The sequence below is a fragment of the Coffea arabica genome, chromosome 11c (genome assembly GCF_036785885.1).
Source record: "Coffea arabica cultivar ET-39 chromosome 11c, Coffea Arabica ET-39 HiFi, whole genome shotgun sequence".
Classification (NCBI taxonomy): domain Eukaryota; kingdom Viridiplantae; phylum Streptophyta; class Magnoliopsida; order Gentianales; family Rubiaceae; genus Coffea; species Coffea arabica.
Genome location: NC_092330.1, coordinates 18,888,055 through 18,905,035, shown reverse-complemented (window position 1 = coordinate 18,905,035; position 16,981 = coordinate 18,888,055). Strand labels below are relative to the sequence as shown.

Sequence of the window (16,981 nt, the reverse complement as noted above, 5' to 3'; positions counted from 1 at the left end):
GGGGCAGAAACGAAAAAATTTCCCTCTTCACTTCCTTTGAGTTTCCATCCACAATATCACTTATTTCTACTAAATTAAGCACTAATCCAACATTAATAACATCAAAACTCATCAAATCAGTCCATCAAGCCATAGTGGGAGTTCATAGAGCCCACACACAAAATTCCAACAATTTAAAGCTATCCATGTGAATCTATGAGCTCAGAAGTGCAATATAACTTCCATAAATGAAGAATGAAGAGGTTGATCGTTGTATACCTTATTAGATGATTAAGGAAATTTTTGGTCTAATGGAGCTCAAGAAAAATTGTGAGATGAAGCTCCTTTCCTATCTTAGCTTGATCACCAAGTGATTTGCAAGTTGTATGTAAATTTTGAGATGAAATGAAGCAAGGATTGAAGCAAAAATGGAGAAGCTTTGGTTCTTCTTCCTCTCCTTGATGCACGGCTGCTGTGGTGAGAAAAAGTGAGTTGTTTTGCTGATGGAAAAGCTTCCTTGAGAAGCTTATGAGTTTGTGGCCACAATTGGTCCAAAAGTCAACTAGGAATAGTACGCGTTTGCGCGCGTTTCGTGCCCGATTCCTCTCGGGTTTGTTTCACTTGTGCACTAAACCTCTAATGCACTTCCATTCATACTATTATTATTCACTCTTAATGGTCTAAAAATAAGGGTCTAAAGTCTCTCAATTAATCGCGCGCGCAAAAACGCGTACTCCCAATTGGTGCGCGATAAAGTGGAATTTTCAAGAAATTCTTATAACGATAGTATCACTAACTAATAATTGAACACTTAAACATAAAAATACCTATTTCAAGACTGATGTACAAGTCTACAATTTTCCAAGCTTCTTGTGTTCTCGATTCGATTATTGTCTCCAAACGCGTATTTGCTATTCTCACTTAACGAGATTCCAAAAATTAAATTTTGAAACGAGTCACTTTAAAAATACATGTGAGTTATTATTCTATGTAATTAAGTAATAAAAGGTCAAAATAAAATATTCTGAGTAAATGGCCAAATAAATAATTAAATAAGCTAGAAATAGGAAATTTAAATAAGTAAATTTTTTTTTGCGAGTCCTCACGTAAAGTGTGTAAAAATCCGAATGATTGTTGTTGAAAAACACTGAAGATTGTAAGAATGGGAAGAAAGCGAGTCAATGTGAGAGAAAAAGTGTCCGCGTCCGTAGCGAACAACGGAAAGCCAAAGAGAAGACAAGTACTGGTATGAGAAAAATATTTTATAGCTTTTTGTGTACTTTAATTGAATTTAATAATCAAAATTTGGGTAAGAATTTAAGGTAGCAGTAGAAAAAAGTTTTAAAGCCATAGGGATTGTTGAAAAGTCAGGGTTTTGGATGGTTGTGGAATGCATGTCCAAGGCATTATATATTTTCGATGGTACTGTTAGTGGGTCTGCATAATTTACTGAAAAGTGAGTGTTGTGGGAACCCTAATGTTCCTTCTGTTGAAGACATTGTGGTCCCAAATGCTAAAATTTTTGTAAATAATTAATGGGTTAATTATTAATGATTTATTTTTTTATTTAACTGGAGTGTGGTCCAAATGACATTTCGCCCGACCCATTTTCCTTGGCGATATGCCATCAGGGTGAGTTCAAAAGCTTTCCCAGCAAAGAATACGTGAGAGGAAGGGTAGACTATATAGACAACTGTAATGCTGAAAAATGGTCACTACAAGTGCTTGATGAATGTGCAGTAAGACTAGGATACCCAAAAGATGCTCATTTTCGGTGGTATGGTAGGCTTCCTGGTATGCCGCTTGAGATTGGACTATATTTTTGCATGTGTGATTGTGTCACGCCCCCACTTCTCCCAAGGGCGAACACAAGGGTATCCGCGAGACGCCTGCCCAACTCTCGTCAGGACTCAAGACAATTCCAATTCAAACCTAGTTTAATACTAACAATGAAAGTCGAAATAAAGGTACGAAGTCATTTCCATACATAAATATCCAGTCTTACGTCACAATTTCAAATTTACAATCACTTTTTCCCAAAAATATAGAACATCCAAAAGTGTCTAGTCGATTGCAATTAAAACACTAATACAAAAGTGCCTCAAGTCGGCATTTGCTTAACTCCTTCCAATCGGGTTCCTGTTAAGGAAAACAAACTAATGGAATGAGCCAATACTCAGTGAGGCCAAGAAACACACATGCAAACACATAATCCAAATAGCAACAACAATTACATTGTAAGTAAAGCTATCAAGTTCGAATAATTCACACTTCGAATAGGAAAAATAAACATAAACAATTCAAGGATACTGTAGCTCTCAGGAGCTAAATTCCACGTAGTCGTGTCCAAGTCTTGATCACATCTCATGTTGACACTCCGTCAACCACATAAGTAGCAAGTCCGTAGATACACCACTTTTCTTCGAATCCTGTCACTGTTACACCCCCTTACAGGGCCCGTTCATCAAAATTTTGATAATACTCGAGTATATCATGGCAATACTACACGAGTAATGCCGAGCAAGATCTCTCCAATAGATCATGCTCTACGAATATCTCATGGTTTGCTGAGCTTATCGACCAAGCCCATGCTGACTCGATTCACAAAGTTAACCAACGAGTTTGGGCGTCCCCCAAATACAATACCAATATTAATATAAGTCAATGAGCAACGCTCGAATCGACGATTCCAAATACGAATCACATATACAAACCACAAATACGAATCACATCCACATTAATATGTACAAGCCGGATATGAATTCACATAGCAAAATACGTATATGATTTCACTCGAAAGAGAACGAGTGCAGTAAACTACACACTCATCTCAAAAATTTCAAATTTCATATAACGGATAAGAAACAGTTAACCACTTAGCAACAAATTCATGCACTTGACACTCACCAATCAAAGTAAGAGAGTGAGTGCGTAAACAAGCCTTTAGGTGTTCCCCTTTGAGATCCTCGTGAAGGTCTCCTTGAGCACCTGAGCAAACAATAGTTATCTATTACACACTTTGTCTTAAAAATCCTTTCTTATCAAGAGAAGAATTGTACACTTGTACAATCTAGAAAATACCATGGAATGGGACTTTACTTGCACAAAATTCAAGGTTCAAAAGTAGTGCTTATTAACACATGGAAAAACAGATTCTTTCATGAAGACAAGTCCAAAATGGTCAATTAGTATTGAAGGATAGGGAAGAGTTTCAAAAACTCAATTCCCGTCAAGTTTGAAAATCTCAAATTTGAGGTTCAATCTTTGAAAAATCGTCTCTCACTCTTCGTATGTCCAAAATTGGAAAACTTGGTACTGTTGGAAACTACTTTCAAAGTGCTAAAAGTTCCTAGAAGACATTTTTCCATGATTCCAAATGGAAGACATTCAAAATTTGCCCCAAAGTTACTGTTTTAGACTTGCGAGACAATTTCGGGGTTGGTTTTTGGCCAACTTTGGAAATTCGGCAAAATTCATACAATGCAAACTGGCCTCTGAAATTTGGAATTCAATTAGAGTTACAATCAAGGTTAAAAACACAACAAGCAAAACAAGAATCAGAGTTTTGAACACCAAGATATGGTGGCTCAAATTTACCAAAAAAGTGAGACCGTTAGGCCAATTTTCCAGATTTAAATCACGGACTTTGGGACTTTGTTTGAGCATCGAAATGGACTCAGAATGGCACCAAATTTAGTAGTATTATCCTACCATATAAGGGATATTCCTTTGTCAAATTTCATAGGAAAAGTCTTTCAGGAAGTTGGTTAACAAAACCATCAAAGTTTCCAAATCTCCAAGGCAAAGCTGCCTTGCACCTCTAGTTTTCTTTTCTCAAACCTTTGGCCAATGAAAACATCCCAAATATGGTTCATTTGTGTAGAAAATGTCTAAGAAACATCCAAGACACATTTGGTAGATGATTTACACCAAGAATTTCGAATAACAAGTCCCAAGTCAAGATTGGTTACAAATCAGTCCAAAAGTAGGGTTTTCTTTCACAAAGTCAGTTTTGAAATCCGGCCACAACTCACTCAATTCAACTCAGAATTGAGCGTGGTTGGTAGTGTTGAAAACTACATTCATAAACTACAACTTCTCAGAAAAAATCGTTTTAAAAATCTGTCCACAACTAGCTCATATTTGAGCTCTGCTCAAAACAGAGCTTCCAGTATGGACGCGAAACAGAACAGGTAATTTTACAAGGTTGGTACAGATTACTTAGGTGGAATTAGGACGAGAATTTATACCGTTGGAAATCTGGGAATTTCTAGTTTCCATTTCCGCAAACGACACTCGATTTCAACATCAAAGAAAAAAGTTATATCTGTTTGAAAAACACTGCCAGAGCAAAACGGGAAAAATTCCAGTTTTGATGAACTTCCGAAATCACAACAGTTGGCCAACCAAATCAAGTAATTTTTTGTGGAAACCTTCCACACAGCCCACACAACATATATACATCATAAATAATTCAATTGGACCACAAAAAGGTGCACCAATGTGCACGGACATAGCAAGGGCAGAAACGGAAAAATTCCCTCTTCACTTCCCTTGAACTTTCTTCCACAATACAACCTATTTCCACTAGATTAAATACTAATTCAACATTAATAACATCAAGACTCTCAAATCAGTCCATCAAGCCATAGTGGGAGTTCATAGAGCCCACACACCAATTTACAACATAAATAAAGCTACCCACATGATTATATAAGCTTATAAGTGCAATATATCTTCTATAAACCAAGATTTTGGTAGTTGATCGTTGTTTACCTTCCTTGATGAACAAAGCAGAAAATTTTGGCCTCTTGAAGCTAAAAAAAAACCGTGAGATGAAGCTCTTTTCCTAGCTTGAGGTGATCTCCAAGTGATTAGCAAGGTGTATGTAAATTTTGAGGTGATTTGGTGAAGATTTGGTGATGGAATGAAGAAAAATTTTGGTAGATTTCTCCTCCTTGTTGTTCGACCAGCAAGAGCAAGAGAGAGTGTGTTGTGTGCTGATGAGAAAGCTTCTTGAGGAAGCTTAAGTGTGTGGTTAAGGTTGCTCAAAAGTCAACTCTCTTCCCGCGGGCACACACGCGTTTCGTGCTCGATCCTCTCGAGTTTATTTCACTTGTGCACTAAATCTCTAATGAATTTTTATTCATACTATTATTATTCATTCGTAATAGTTCCAAAATAAAGGTTTTAAGTCTCTCAATTAATCGCGTGTGCAAAAACGCGTACTTCCGATTTGTGCGTGATAAAGTGGAATTTTCAAGAAATTCTTATAATGATAGCATCACTAACTAATACTTGAGTACTTAGACATAAAAATACCTATTTCAAGACTAATGTACTAGTCTCCAATTCTTCGAGTTTATTGTGTCCTCGATTCGATTATTGTCTCCAAACGCGTATTTGCTATTCTCACTTAACGAGCTTCCAAAAATTAAATTTTGAAACGAGTCACTTTAAAAATACATGTGAGTTATTATTCTATGTAATTGAGTAATAAAAGGTCAAAATAAAATATTCTGAGTAAATGGCCAAATAAATAATTAAATAAGCTAGAAATAGGAAATTTAAATAAATAAATTTTTGCGAGTCCTCACAGATTGGGATTGTGATCTTCTTGTAAACACATTGCCACCGAATAGAGTGGCAGAGGTTTATCTACAAGTTGGAACTGATGATAATCCAGTGAGGCTTCAAACTCAAAAAACAGAGGATGGAGACATGCCTGAAGGCCACAACACTTCTGCCAAGCAGGCTACAAAAGAGAAAGAAACATCTGAAATGGACAGTGACATAGCAATACTGGAAGAAGTTGACTTCAACGATATGGACAATAGAAGGAAAAATGTGGTTGATGGCAACAGTAATGAAGTTGCTGCAAACAGTCATGAGAATTTTGATTCCAAAAGTCCTAATTTGCAACAAGAGAAGGACAACAAGGGAGATAATGCAGGGGAAGAGTCACAAATGGCAACTGATAATGATATATAGGTTGATGAGACTGATGTGCAGGCTGATAATAATGTGCAGGCTAATAATGATGTGCAGGCTGATGACAAGTTCGATGATCCAGATTATGCGGGGCAAGTTGAGGAGGATGTTTTATTTGATGAAGCCTTGAAGATTGGACAACAGTTTGGTGTGCATAAAGGAGCTCCTGAAGTTGGACCTTCTACCAGTAAAGACACAAGAAAGAAGAGAGCAGGTAGGAAAAGAGAAGCTATTGACGAAGTAAATGTTTGTGATGAGCCTGACATGGTTAATGTGAAGGATATGCAGTCAGAATATGAAACAGATTGTTCTAGAGAGTTGAAGAGTGAGAGTGAATCCAAAGATGAAGATGGTCGTAAGAGGAATAAGAAGCCTAAATTTTCAGTTTTTAATAAGAAAACTGAAATGAGAAGTCCAAGATTTAAGGTAGGCCAGAGGTTTTCATCAGTTGTTATTTTTAGTTTGGCTGTTAGAATCCAAGCTGTTATGGAGGGAAGGGATGTCCAGTTCATAAAAAATGACACATATAGCTACGGGTGAAATGCAGAGGCTGTGACTGGCAAATTTTTGGCTCAAAAATGCAAGGTGAAAACACTTTCCAGATCAAGACACTTAGCAAGGAGCACACATGTGGACGTGTCTTCCATAATAGAAACATGACATCAAAACTAGCCATCAGGTTGTTTGTAGATGAGGTGAGAAAAACACCATCCATGACAGTCCAAGAGCTCATGACTAGGGTGACTGAAGAATTAAATGTAGATTTCAGTCTTAAACAAGGCTATATGACAATGAAAAAAGTAAGAGACATGATTGAAGGCAGTCATGAAAAACAGTATGCATTGTTAGAGGACTTCTATGGTGAATTGAGGAGAGCAAATCCTGGATCGACAGTGTTCGTTGAGACTGATACGGATGAGGATGGGATTGTCAGATTCAAAATGCTTTACATGTGCTTAGAGCCATTGAAGAGAGGGTTTCTAAAGGGCTGTAGGCATTGGATTGGGTTGGATGAGTGCTTCTTAAAGGATACATATGGTGGACAACTACTTACAGCCGTGGGCATGGATGGGGATAACAAAATGTTTCCACTTGCTTTGTCAGTTGTTAGAGTGGAAAATTATGACAATTGGAGTTGGTTTTTGGGATTGCTTGTACAAGATTTGGAAATTTCAGATTCTAGTAATTGGTGTGTCATGACTGACAAGCAAAAGGTATGATAAATTGTATTAGCATTTATTTATACAGCAACTTTTTATTTAATAATTCAGGTACAACTTTTTATTTAAGCCAAGTTGTATTCAAACGTGTGCAGGGACTAGTTCAGGCAGTTAGAGACAAAATGCCACAGGCTGAGCACAGGTGTTGTGTGCAACATCTATACACCAATTTCAAACAGATTCATAGAGGCCTGGCCTTAAGAGAAAGACTTTGAAAATGCGCAAAAGCTTCTTATGTTACCTACTGGAAAGTCAAAATGGAACAGTTGGGGCAAGAATCTGCAGCTGCGCATTCTTGGCTTGATGAAAAAGATCCCAAAACTTGGTGTAGAGCCCATTTCAGATGTGGATTGGATTGTGATATTTTGGTGAATAACATGTGTGAGTTCTTTAATGCAGTAGTTTTAAAGACCAGGTCACTACCAATCATATCCATGCTGCAGACCATTTATTTGTACCCGCTGAAAAGGATGGAGAGGAACAGGGAAGCAATGTCCAAGCACGAAGGTTAAGAAACATTTTATTTATTTACTAGTTTAAGGTCAGTTGATAACTTCTTTGAGAAATTTATGACCAATTTGTTGTTATCATTTTGTATTCAGGTCTCCTTTTTCCAGCAACATTTGAGATACTCAAGTATCAGATAAGCTGTCCATTTGGGGAACAGTACATTGTTGACATGGCTGCCAAAACCTATTCATGTAGAAAGTGGCAATTAAGGGGAATACCATGTAGCCATGCTGTAGCTGCCATCAACAGGAGACATGAAGCACCAGAGAAGCATGTTTCCAACACCTACTTGAAGATCACATATCTACAAATTTATGAACTTGTACTTAATCCAATCAATGGTCCTAATTTGTGGGAGCACATAGACCTTCCAGCAATAAAGCCTCCGACTTACAAAAGATCTACTGGAAGGCCAAAGAAGATGACAAAAAAGGCTTCAGAAGAAGAAAGACGGGACAGCTGTGTCAATCCAACTAAACCTCACAAGGTTAGAAAGGTTGGCACCATGATGAGCTACAGCCGCTGTAAAAAATACGGACATAACAAAAGAGGATGTCTGGATAAAAATAAGCAAACCACTGAGGGTACAACTACAAGTTCAGTAAAGGAGAACAGTGATATTAGAGATACAGGTCCATCTATGCAGCCAAGTACTAAAGAGGCTTGTCCAAGTGATGTGACCGTTGACATACTTGGAGTAAGTACGCAACAGAGTCTGTGACAGCCCCACCTTCCCCTAAGGCGAACCAAAAGGGTTAGCGGACTGCCTGCCCAGCTCTCGCCAGGACTAACGGATCAGTTTACGTAGCTCTAATAAGTTCCGGAACAAACCAACATATATACATTGAAATTTAACATTTACAACCAAATGGCATGCCACAAAAACCATTCATCATGAATATACATATTCGGTTTGCCAATCCAAAAGAAAGTGAACCTAATACACATTAGGGTTTTATTCAAAAGCTATTCAAAAGATACATATACAAAAGGTCAATTTGGCAACCGACAAGTATGAACTTTTCCCCAAAAGTGATCATTTTCCTGTAAGGAAAACAAATGGAACGGAGTGAGCTAAAGCTCAGTGAGTTACTACCATAATAGCAGCTAAGATCACATAAGCATAACCGTTCAGTTCAAGTATGCAAATAAGAAGTAAATCAAATCAGTGAAAGGATACGGTTGGCTCTCAAGAGCCCATTTCCCCGCTTATATTCTTGATCCAACATCATTGACCCTCCGTCAATGTTAAGAGTACCAAACCGTGGACCTCACTTTACTTCCATTCCTTCCACCCAACATACCCCAACCGGGCCCGCACTCCAATCAGTAACTTTTGGTAATACTCGAGTATACCGGAATCAAGAGTCTCATTACTACAAGATTCCCCAGTACAGTCCCCGTGGCATGACTATTTTCACAACCAAGCCCTCGCCGACTCGATCCAATTGACTACCAAACGGAGTTGAGCTCAGTGATACAGTAAAGCCGTTGGACATTCGTCCAAACGACACCAAATCAATTTTCCATGAATGGAATTCAGTATCTCATATAACAAGTGCAGTATTTCAGTAAAACAATTAATAGCCATGAATGGAATCACAAGGGGTGAGGGCGGTCAAGTACACCCTCACCTCAATCACTTCCAATAACCAAATAAGCCTTCAAGGCATCAAATTCACATATAACAAAGCCACATTGTAACATTTAAGTGAGTAGTATACTCACCAATCACGTAAGTGATATTTCATGCACCGTGATCAAAAGTGCGTCGTGAACCACCGTCACGCCCTAGAACACGTAAACAAATGCAATGAGACTCGATAACGAGTCATATAGCAATGCCAATCATAACCCCCAATAGGGTTTATATGCATAAATAAGCATCATTGGTAACCAGAAATTAAGAAATGGCTTTAGCTTAAGCCTTAACAAAGAAACCGTATTTGACCTCAATATGCGGTAATGGCACCAAATTCACTACGATTATCGGATGGTGGTGTAAGACCCACCGTTTCGAAGCTAAGAAACAGGGATACAACAATGTAGAAGGCCACTCAGTCCAAATCCTAGCACAACTAGGTCAAATATGCAAAATACGAAACCAGAATTACCAAAACAGGTTTGCAAATCACATAATGCTGTAATGAGTCCAACTCAGTCGATACAAGTCCAAATGCATTGATTACAAAGGCATATGGTAGCTAATACATCCCTCTATATTTCATCAGAAGACACCAACATCCAAGTCCAAAGTAATTCCAGTCAAAATAGCCAAATACAAACGCAGTTCTGCCATCCTGATCAACCCAGAACAGCCACAGTAAAATCGACATATCTCACTCTACACTAATCCAAATGACCTGAAATTTTATAGACACCTCAAAAACATCAATACCTCCAACTTTCATGTTTTAAGCAAAGTCCAATTCGGCCTCTAACCCTATGATCCAAAACCGGACAGAATAAGGGGTGATAAAACCCTAACTTTCCACAATTCAATCCAAACCCAAAATTGGTTGCAATTATCACTAATTCACACCTACTAGAGTCTTTCCCCCTCATTATCAACCATCATAGATGACCACAACATCACATTCATATTAAACCAGAAAATTCCTCAAAAATATAAAAACTTCACCAAATCACTTCAAATCAAGAAATAAATCACAAATATCATCACTTTAGCCACTACTAAGCATAACTTAAGCATCATTAGGTGTAGGAGTATGTTCAATCATCACTTACCTAGTATACAAGAGAAGAGGAGTTGTAGACCACCTTAGCTCTTCCAAAAACTTCACCAAACTCACCACTAACACCAAATGGAAAGGTTGTATGGAGTAGAAACTAGTTTAGGCAATTGGTTTGGATGATTTGAGCTGGTTGAAAGCTTGAAGTTTGAAGAAGTTTTCTTCCTTCTTGGCAAGAGAGAGGGCTGGCTATGGAGGAGGTAAGAAATGGTAATTTTTGTGCAATTTTTAAGATATTTAACCATTTTGGTCAAAAGTCAAAAACATGAATAGTAAATCATAAAGTATAACCAATAAGAGAGTGACGCTTGTCACCTCTTAAATGCATTCTTATCTTTCTTTTTCCTCTCCCATCAATCAAATCCCACTCTCTACTTATCTCTTAACACCCGATAAATTTCACACAGTATCCGAAACTTAACCTTATTGGCCGAATTTTTCCAAACTTTTCGCACTAGTGGGTCCCACGTCCAATATATATTCTTAATTTTTCAAAAACTCTCCAATACTAGGAAAATCATCTAAAAACTATAACTGCTCATAAAACCCACCAAGAAAATATTCCTAAGCTAGAAAACGCAGAAAACATGCCATTAAAGGGTTTAAACCCTAGGAAAATTACTAGGGAAATACGGGTTCTCACAGAGTCACACAGGTCTATCTCAAAATTTGGATACCAATCAGCCAAAACATGGGGCACAAGAACCAGTGACAAAGAAAGGAAGAAAATGCTCATTCTATCGTAAGCATGGTCACTCAAAGAATAATTGTAAGTTGAGGCAATGGGCCTTTAGCAGCTCACTGGACATGACTGGAGACTAGGGATTCAAAACTGTAAAAATATGGTATGATGATCTAGAAAACCCATATAAGCATGCTCAAAATAGTTCTGAGCATGTGGAAAGAGTCCTACAACAACTCATGTAAGTGGTCTCCATACATCAGGTCTTTATTTGTGGGTGTCATGTCTTATTGATATATGTTATGTGCTTGTTTGTAGTTAAGCTCCAAAGCTGATGGTCGCATACTTTATTCCCACAGCCACGGAGTAACGATGAGAGCACCACACTCATACATGGACTTGGGGACAGCCTCTCATTCCAGCAGTGGACTTAAGCCAGCGCAATTCACATGGCAGGGCAATTTGTATGTTAACCTGTCTACATTACAGACAGCTGTGGGACATGCAAAGGAGTCACCTGGAATTGAAAATGTGCAGCTCCATGGGGATGGAAACCAATTTGTTAAGCTGGGAAAATTGCAGCAACAGGCCAAATAGCCTTCAAGCATGAACTGACTAATGCTGGACAAACCAACTCAAGAATTGTACAAGCATATAGCCTTTTTTGTTTTGCAGATACAATCAAATTGGGCAATAAAAGCCTCTGTTTTGCTAGTCCAGATGTGGCGAACTTTTGTTCAACTCATATAGTCCATTGGAACTAAGAATTTTTTTTGTTAATATGGAATTTTTGTTAGCCTCTGTTTTTGGTAGCCTCTGTTGTGGAACTCATATAGCCTTTGTCTTGCTAGTCCAGATGCATGAAATGCAGAGGCTATTAATGTGAAATTTTTATCATTCCTGGTATTGCTATTGTGTATTGGATGATTTGTTGAATGATCAAAGGCTTTTGCTGAAAATTTTATGTTCTGGTATGACTATTGATTATTATTGTTAATGTGACATAAACTACTTACAGTAAACTTCACAAATTGGGATGCTAAAGTCCCTAAACAACAAATTTTGATTACATAGAAGGTCTAATGTTCACAATTATGGGACATAGCAGGTCCACTATATCCCTAAATTTGATACAGTACATTTAAAACCTACACTTTTAAGGAAAGTGTAAAGATGTTGGTAATTACATAGTCAGCAAAAGCAAGAATTTCCTTCCTGCACCACGCAAAAGGTCCACTACTTAGCAATGACAGACAAAGGTGGTCCCATATCTGAGCAAACAAAATAGCTAGTCCGGCATTAGCGATTGCTTCTTCTACAACTCATTTTGGACTTTCATCCAGATTTGAACAAAAGCAACCACATGACAATGGCAACCCAATGGATAATCAAGTACATCCTTAGCTTCCTCACTTTCGATTGTTGGTACCTTGAATTTTCTTTCAACCTGTCCAACTCAGCTTCCATCTTGTTCATCGACCTTAGCAGTCCAGGTATTATTTCTTTTGACCTTTGACACATCTCAGGATCAACCCAATCCCAGTATATGCAGCCTCCTTGTTCCTAGTTTGACAAGAACATTATGTTTGCAGACAAGATTAGATGGCTACAATTCGTGCAAACCAAAAATAAAAAACAAGTATAAACACAAAACCCTAATTTCCCTTACTCTGTACTTGGCACATCGAAAAAACCTTCTTCCTGGGTTCATGGCAGTCCATGATGTCATCATCAATGTTTGCTTTCCACAATCACAAAATTGCCTCACCATTTCTTTTTGTTTGTTGAACCATGCGTTGGGTTCTTCTTTTCTTCTTCCTGCCTTGTGGATAGCAGAATGACAACTTGGGTCTCTTAGCATACCGACCTGAAGTGCCCTTTTATGATTTGGATCGGGTCTACATTATCCATCTAAAGTGGGTTGCATGGAGGGAAACTTTCCCTCCATATTTCACCACCTTTTTTTTAATCAATTTATGTGATTTTTTGTGAATTTTCATTGTTGCCCTCGGTCAAAGGCTGGTGTTTACCACGTTCTTCGACCACCAACAGCATTCAAGATTCTGTCAACAATTTTCCTTAGCTGGGAGCAATTCATAAGTTTAGGGACTTAAGTGTCCCATTTTGAAGTTTAGGGACTGAAGTGGGTTATCGTCCAAAGTTTGAGGGGACAAAGTGGAATTAACCCAAATAATTATAATGTTAAAGGAAGTACATTAGTGGTTTAGTGCACAAGTGAAACAAACCCAAGAGAAAATGGATACGAAACGCGTGCGCGTGCGCGTGCGCGTGCGCGTGAGCACTATTGCGAGTTGACTTTTGTTAGAATTTTGCCCAAAATCCTTAAGCTTCTCACGGAAGCTTCACATAAAATCAAAACCCTTCTGCTCATTCCATTAGTGCCGGCCGAACAGCAAGAAAAAGAAAGGAAGAAGCTCACTCCATTTTTACTTCAAATTTTCCTCCATTTCATCTCAAACTTTGCATCCAACTCATAAATTACGTGGAGATTCACTTAAGCTGGAAGAAAGGCATCATCCTTGCGGTTTCTTGGAGCTTTAGTGGTGCAAAAAATTTCTGGTTTCTCTCAAGGTTAGGAGGTAATCATCCAACACCATCCAATTTTTTATTCTTGGCTTTGAAGCTTGTAGCTTCATTATTGTTATTGTTACTTGGATTGGATTGGTTAAAGTGGGCTCTATGAACTCCCACCTTGGTTGTAAGGACTGATATGATGATAATATGTGTGTTAGTGTATTTGTGGTGAGTGTTAGTGTGTAGATGAGTGTTAAGATTTGAAAAGGAAGGAAAAATTTTGCAGGAATGCTAGACAAATCTATCCTATTTTTGCCGTACTTATATTTCAAAATTTTGGGGCTCAAATGGTTGTGAAACTGATATATATATATATATATGTTGTATATGGTGTGTAGAAAGATTCTACCAAAAATCATTTGAATTGGTTGAGCAAAATATGAGATTTCCAAAATTTCAGAAAACTGGAAAACGTGTTCTGGGCCGATAAATAGTGTCTCTTTAATTGAACATATCTCTCTGTACAAAAGTCAAAATCAAGTATCATTTATGGCATTTGAAACTAGACATTTGTAATTTTCCAACGGTATAAAATTCACCATCTAGTTCGAACTGAGTGATTCGTAGTGGTTCACCAAAGTTGTCTGTTCTGTTCTGCTATTCTGTTCGAATAGCAGTGGGAAGCTGCGACTTGTAGCTTGAATTCGAGCTACCTATGAACTGATTTTCAAAATGACTTCTTCTGATGAAATGTAGCCTTTTGAATCTAGTTTTCAATTCCATTGACCATTCTCAATTCCAAGTTGTATTGAGTGAGATAGGGTACAATTTGTAAACTGCAGCAGAGCTGGAAAACCCTACTTTTTGCTGGCCAACTGATTTGGTTGTTTGTTAGATGCTTTGCTTTGAAAATTTTGATGTCAACCAACCATCAATTGTTTTTGAAATGTTTCTTGGACTTTGGGTTCACAAATTAACCAAAATGGGACTAATTTCAATGTGCAAAGTGTTTGAAAAGGAAAAGAAAGCAAGATAGATTTGTCTTGGAAATTTCTTGAACTTTGGTAGTTTTGTTAACTACCTTACCGTACGAATTTTTACGTAAAATTTGATAGAGGAGTAGTCATCATATGAAAGATTGTGTGTACTAAATTTTGGGTTATTCTAAGACCATTTCGACACCCAACTGAAGTACCAAAATTTGCCTTTCAAATCTGGAAATTCTTGATCAGTGAGTAATTTTCAGCCGACTTTGAGCGGCTATCTCTCAATGCCCAAAACTTTAAATCTAGTTCCATTTGTTGTGTTTAAAACCTTGATTATCACTCTAATAGTGTTACAAATTTCAGAGGCTAGTTCACTTTCTGTGAATTTTTCCGAATTTCCAAAGTTTGCCAAAAAACATGACCGAAACTATCTTGTATGCTCAAGTCAGCCACTTTGAGCTGAAATTTGATTGTCTTTTGTTTAGAGTCTTTGAAAAGTGTCTTCTAGGAACTTTTAGTACTTTGAACCAAGATTCCAATGGTATAAAGTTTCCAATTTTGGACCTACTGAGTGCAAGATTTGATTTTTCTAAATTTGACATGCAAAATTGAAATTTTTCCGACTTGATGGGAAATGAGTTTTGGAAACTCTTTCCTATCCTTCGATATTAGTTGACCGTTTTAAACTTGATTTCATGAAGGAAATCATTTTTTCCTTGTGTTATTAAACGGCACTTTTGAGCCTCAATTTACGAGTAATTAAAGCTCTCTTCAATGATATTTTCTTAGTATTGTACAAGTGTACAATCTTCCTTGTCCACAAGGGGTTTATAAGTGATAGTGTGTGATAGTAAATCATTATTTGCTCAGGTGCTCAAGGGAACCTTCAAGAGGATCTCGAAGCGGACGCCAAAATCTTGTTTGAGCACTTACTCCCTACTTTGATTGGTGAGTGTCAAGTGCATGATTTGTTGCAATTATGTGAATCGCTTCTTATGGACTGAATGATTTATGACTGTTAAGTCGAGTCTGTACTTTATCACACTCGTTCTCTTTTAACTAATTGAACAACTGAACTAAACTGAATTGTAACTGAACTGCTTGCATGTTGTTGAAGTGAATCTCCTCGACTTATAACTGAACTGCTTGCATGTCGTTGGAGTAAATCTCCTCGACCTATAACTGAACTGAACTGAACTGGGGGACGCCCAAATCTCAATTGGCCAACCTTGTGACTCAAGCCAGCAAAGGCTTGGTCGAGGAGCTTGGTGAACCATGAGATAATTGTAAGCTTGATCTATTGAGAGATCTTGCTTGGCCTACTCACGTAGTAGTGCCTTTTATAGAAATTCGGGCCTGGTGCGGTGTATGGTGGACAGAATTGATGTGTAAGTGGAGTTCTACAGACTTAAATGCCAACCTGGTTGACGGAGTGTCATCGTGGGAAGGTTTTTGATCGAGACTTGGCGAAGCAAATGGAACTTAGCTCCTGAGAGCTCCTGTATCCTCATTGAATGTGTTTAATTGAAAATTGTGAATTACTTGAATGTTACCTCTTTAATTCTTGCTTAAATGCCATTGCTACTTGAACTATGTGTTTTGCATATTTTCTTGGCCTCACGAGCATCCGCTCACCCCGTTAAATTTGTTTTCCTTAACAGGAGCTGAACTGGAATGCATTATGGGAAAAGCCTACTTGATGGCTCTTTTGGCTTGAATTTTGGAATGTAATTGTCTAGACATCTTTTGGAAAGTTGTATATTTTGAACTTGTGGTGTAAGATTGGATATTATATATATGAAAGCGACTTCTCTGTCTTATTTCGTCTTGTCTTATTAGTGATTGTGGTGTTAAGTTTGAACGAGAATTGTACCGAGTTTTGGCGAGAGCTAGGTAGGCGTCCCACCGATACCCTTTGGTTCGCCTTAGGGAGAAGTGGGGGCATCACAAAAAGTACTAAGACGGGATGAGAGGCACCTCCCACTCGAATTGAGTGTGGTACATGCTACCGCTCAGCACTAACAAGTCAAGCACAAGCACAAGCACAAATACAAGTCCAGGTCAATCAAGTTCAAGCACGTACAAGATCATTCAAGAAGGGGAAGACGAGTGCGAATAAGGACACACTTGCCTAGCCATGACCAAGTCACAAGTAATGCCCAGCATGTCACATTTTCAAGTATTTCAAGTCAATATACAGGTCACATGCAAATCAAGATACTTGTGCATGCATGAATGAGATATTAAGTGTTTAGTCAAGTTAGGTCAAGTGCGATAAAGTATATACTCGCCTATGAAATGTCAAATCAAGTGTCCAGCAAATTT

The 16,981-nt window shown here is 38.0% G+C and overlaps 2 protein-coding genes across 2 annotated transcripts; both read left to right on the top strand.

The window, feature by feature from the left end:
• Positions 1 to 6,626: 6,626 nt before the first annotated feature.
• Positions 6,627 to 7,405, top strand: LOC140016491 (uncharacterized). Its single transcript, XM_072070022.1, has 2 exons — positions 6,627 to 7,184; positions 7,286 to 7,405. The coding sequence occupies exons 1-2, from the start codon at positions 6,627 to 6,629 to the stop codon at positions 7,403 to 7,405; spliced, it is 678 nt and encodes a 225-aa protein (XP_071926123.1).
• A 42-nt stretch (positions 7,406 to 7,447) lies between these two features.
• On the top strand, positions 7,448 to 8,421 carry LOC113715939 (uncharacterized). Its single transcript, XM_027240243.2, has 2 exons — positions 7,448 to 7,697; positions 7,793 to 8,421. The coding sequence occupies exons 1-2, from the start codon at positions 7,448 to 7,450 to the stop codon at positions 8,419 to 8,421; spliced, it is 879 nt and encodes a 292-aa protein (XP_027096044.2).
• The last annotated feature ends 8,560 nt before the right edge of the window (positions 8,422 to 16,981 follow it).

What these genes read in the sequence shown, in the direction of transcription:
- LOC140016491 (XM_072070022.1), top strand. Translation starts at nt 6,627, where the DNA reads ATGACATCAAAACTAGCCATCAGGTTGTTTGTAGATGAGGTGAGAAAA. An exon ending in TCATGACTGACAAGCAAAAG is followed by an intron (nt 7,185 to 7,285) that starts GTATGATAAATT and finishes AAACGTGTGCAG; the next exon opens with GGACTAGTTCAGGCAGTTAG.
- LOC113715939 (XM_027240243.2), top strand. Translation starts at nt 7,448, where the DNA reads ATGGAACAGTTGGGGCAAGAATCTGCAGCTGCGCATTCTTGGCTTGAT. An exon ending in AGCAATGTCCAAGCACGAAG is followed by an intron (nt 7,698 to 7,792) that starts GTTAAGAAACAT and finishes TTTTGTATTCAG; the next exon opens with GTCTCCTTTTTCCAGCAACA.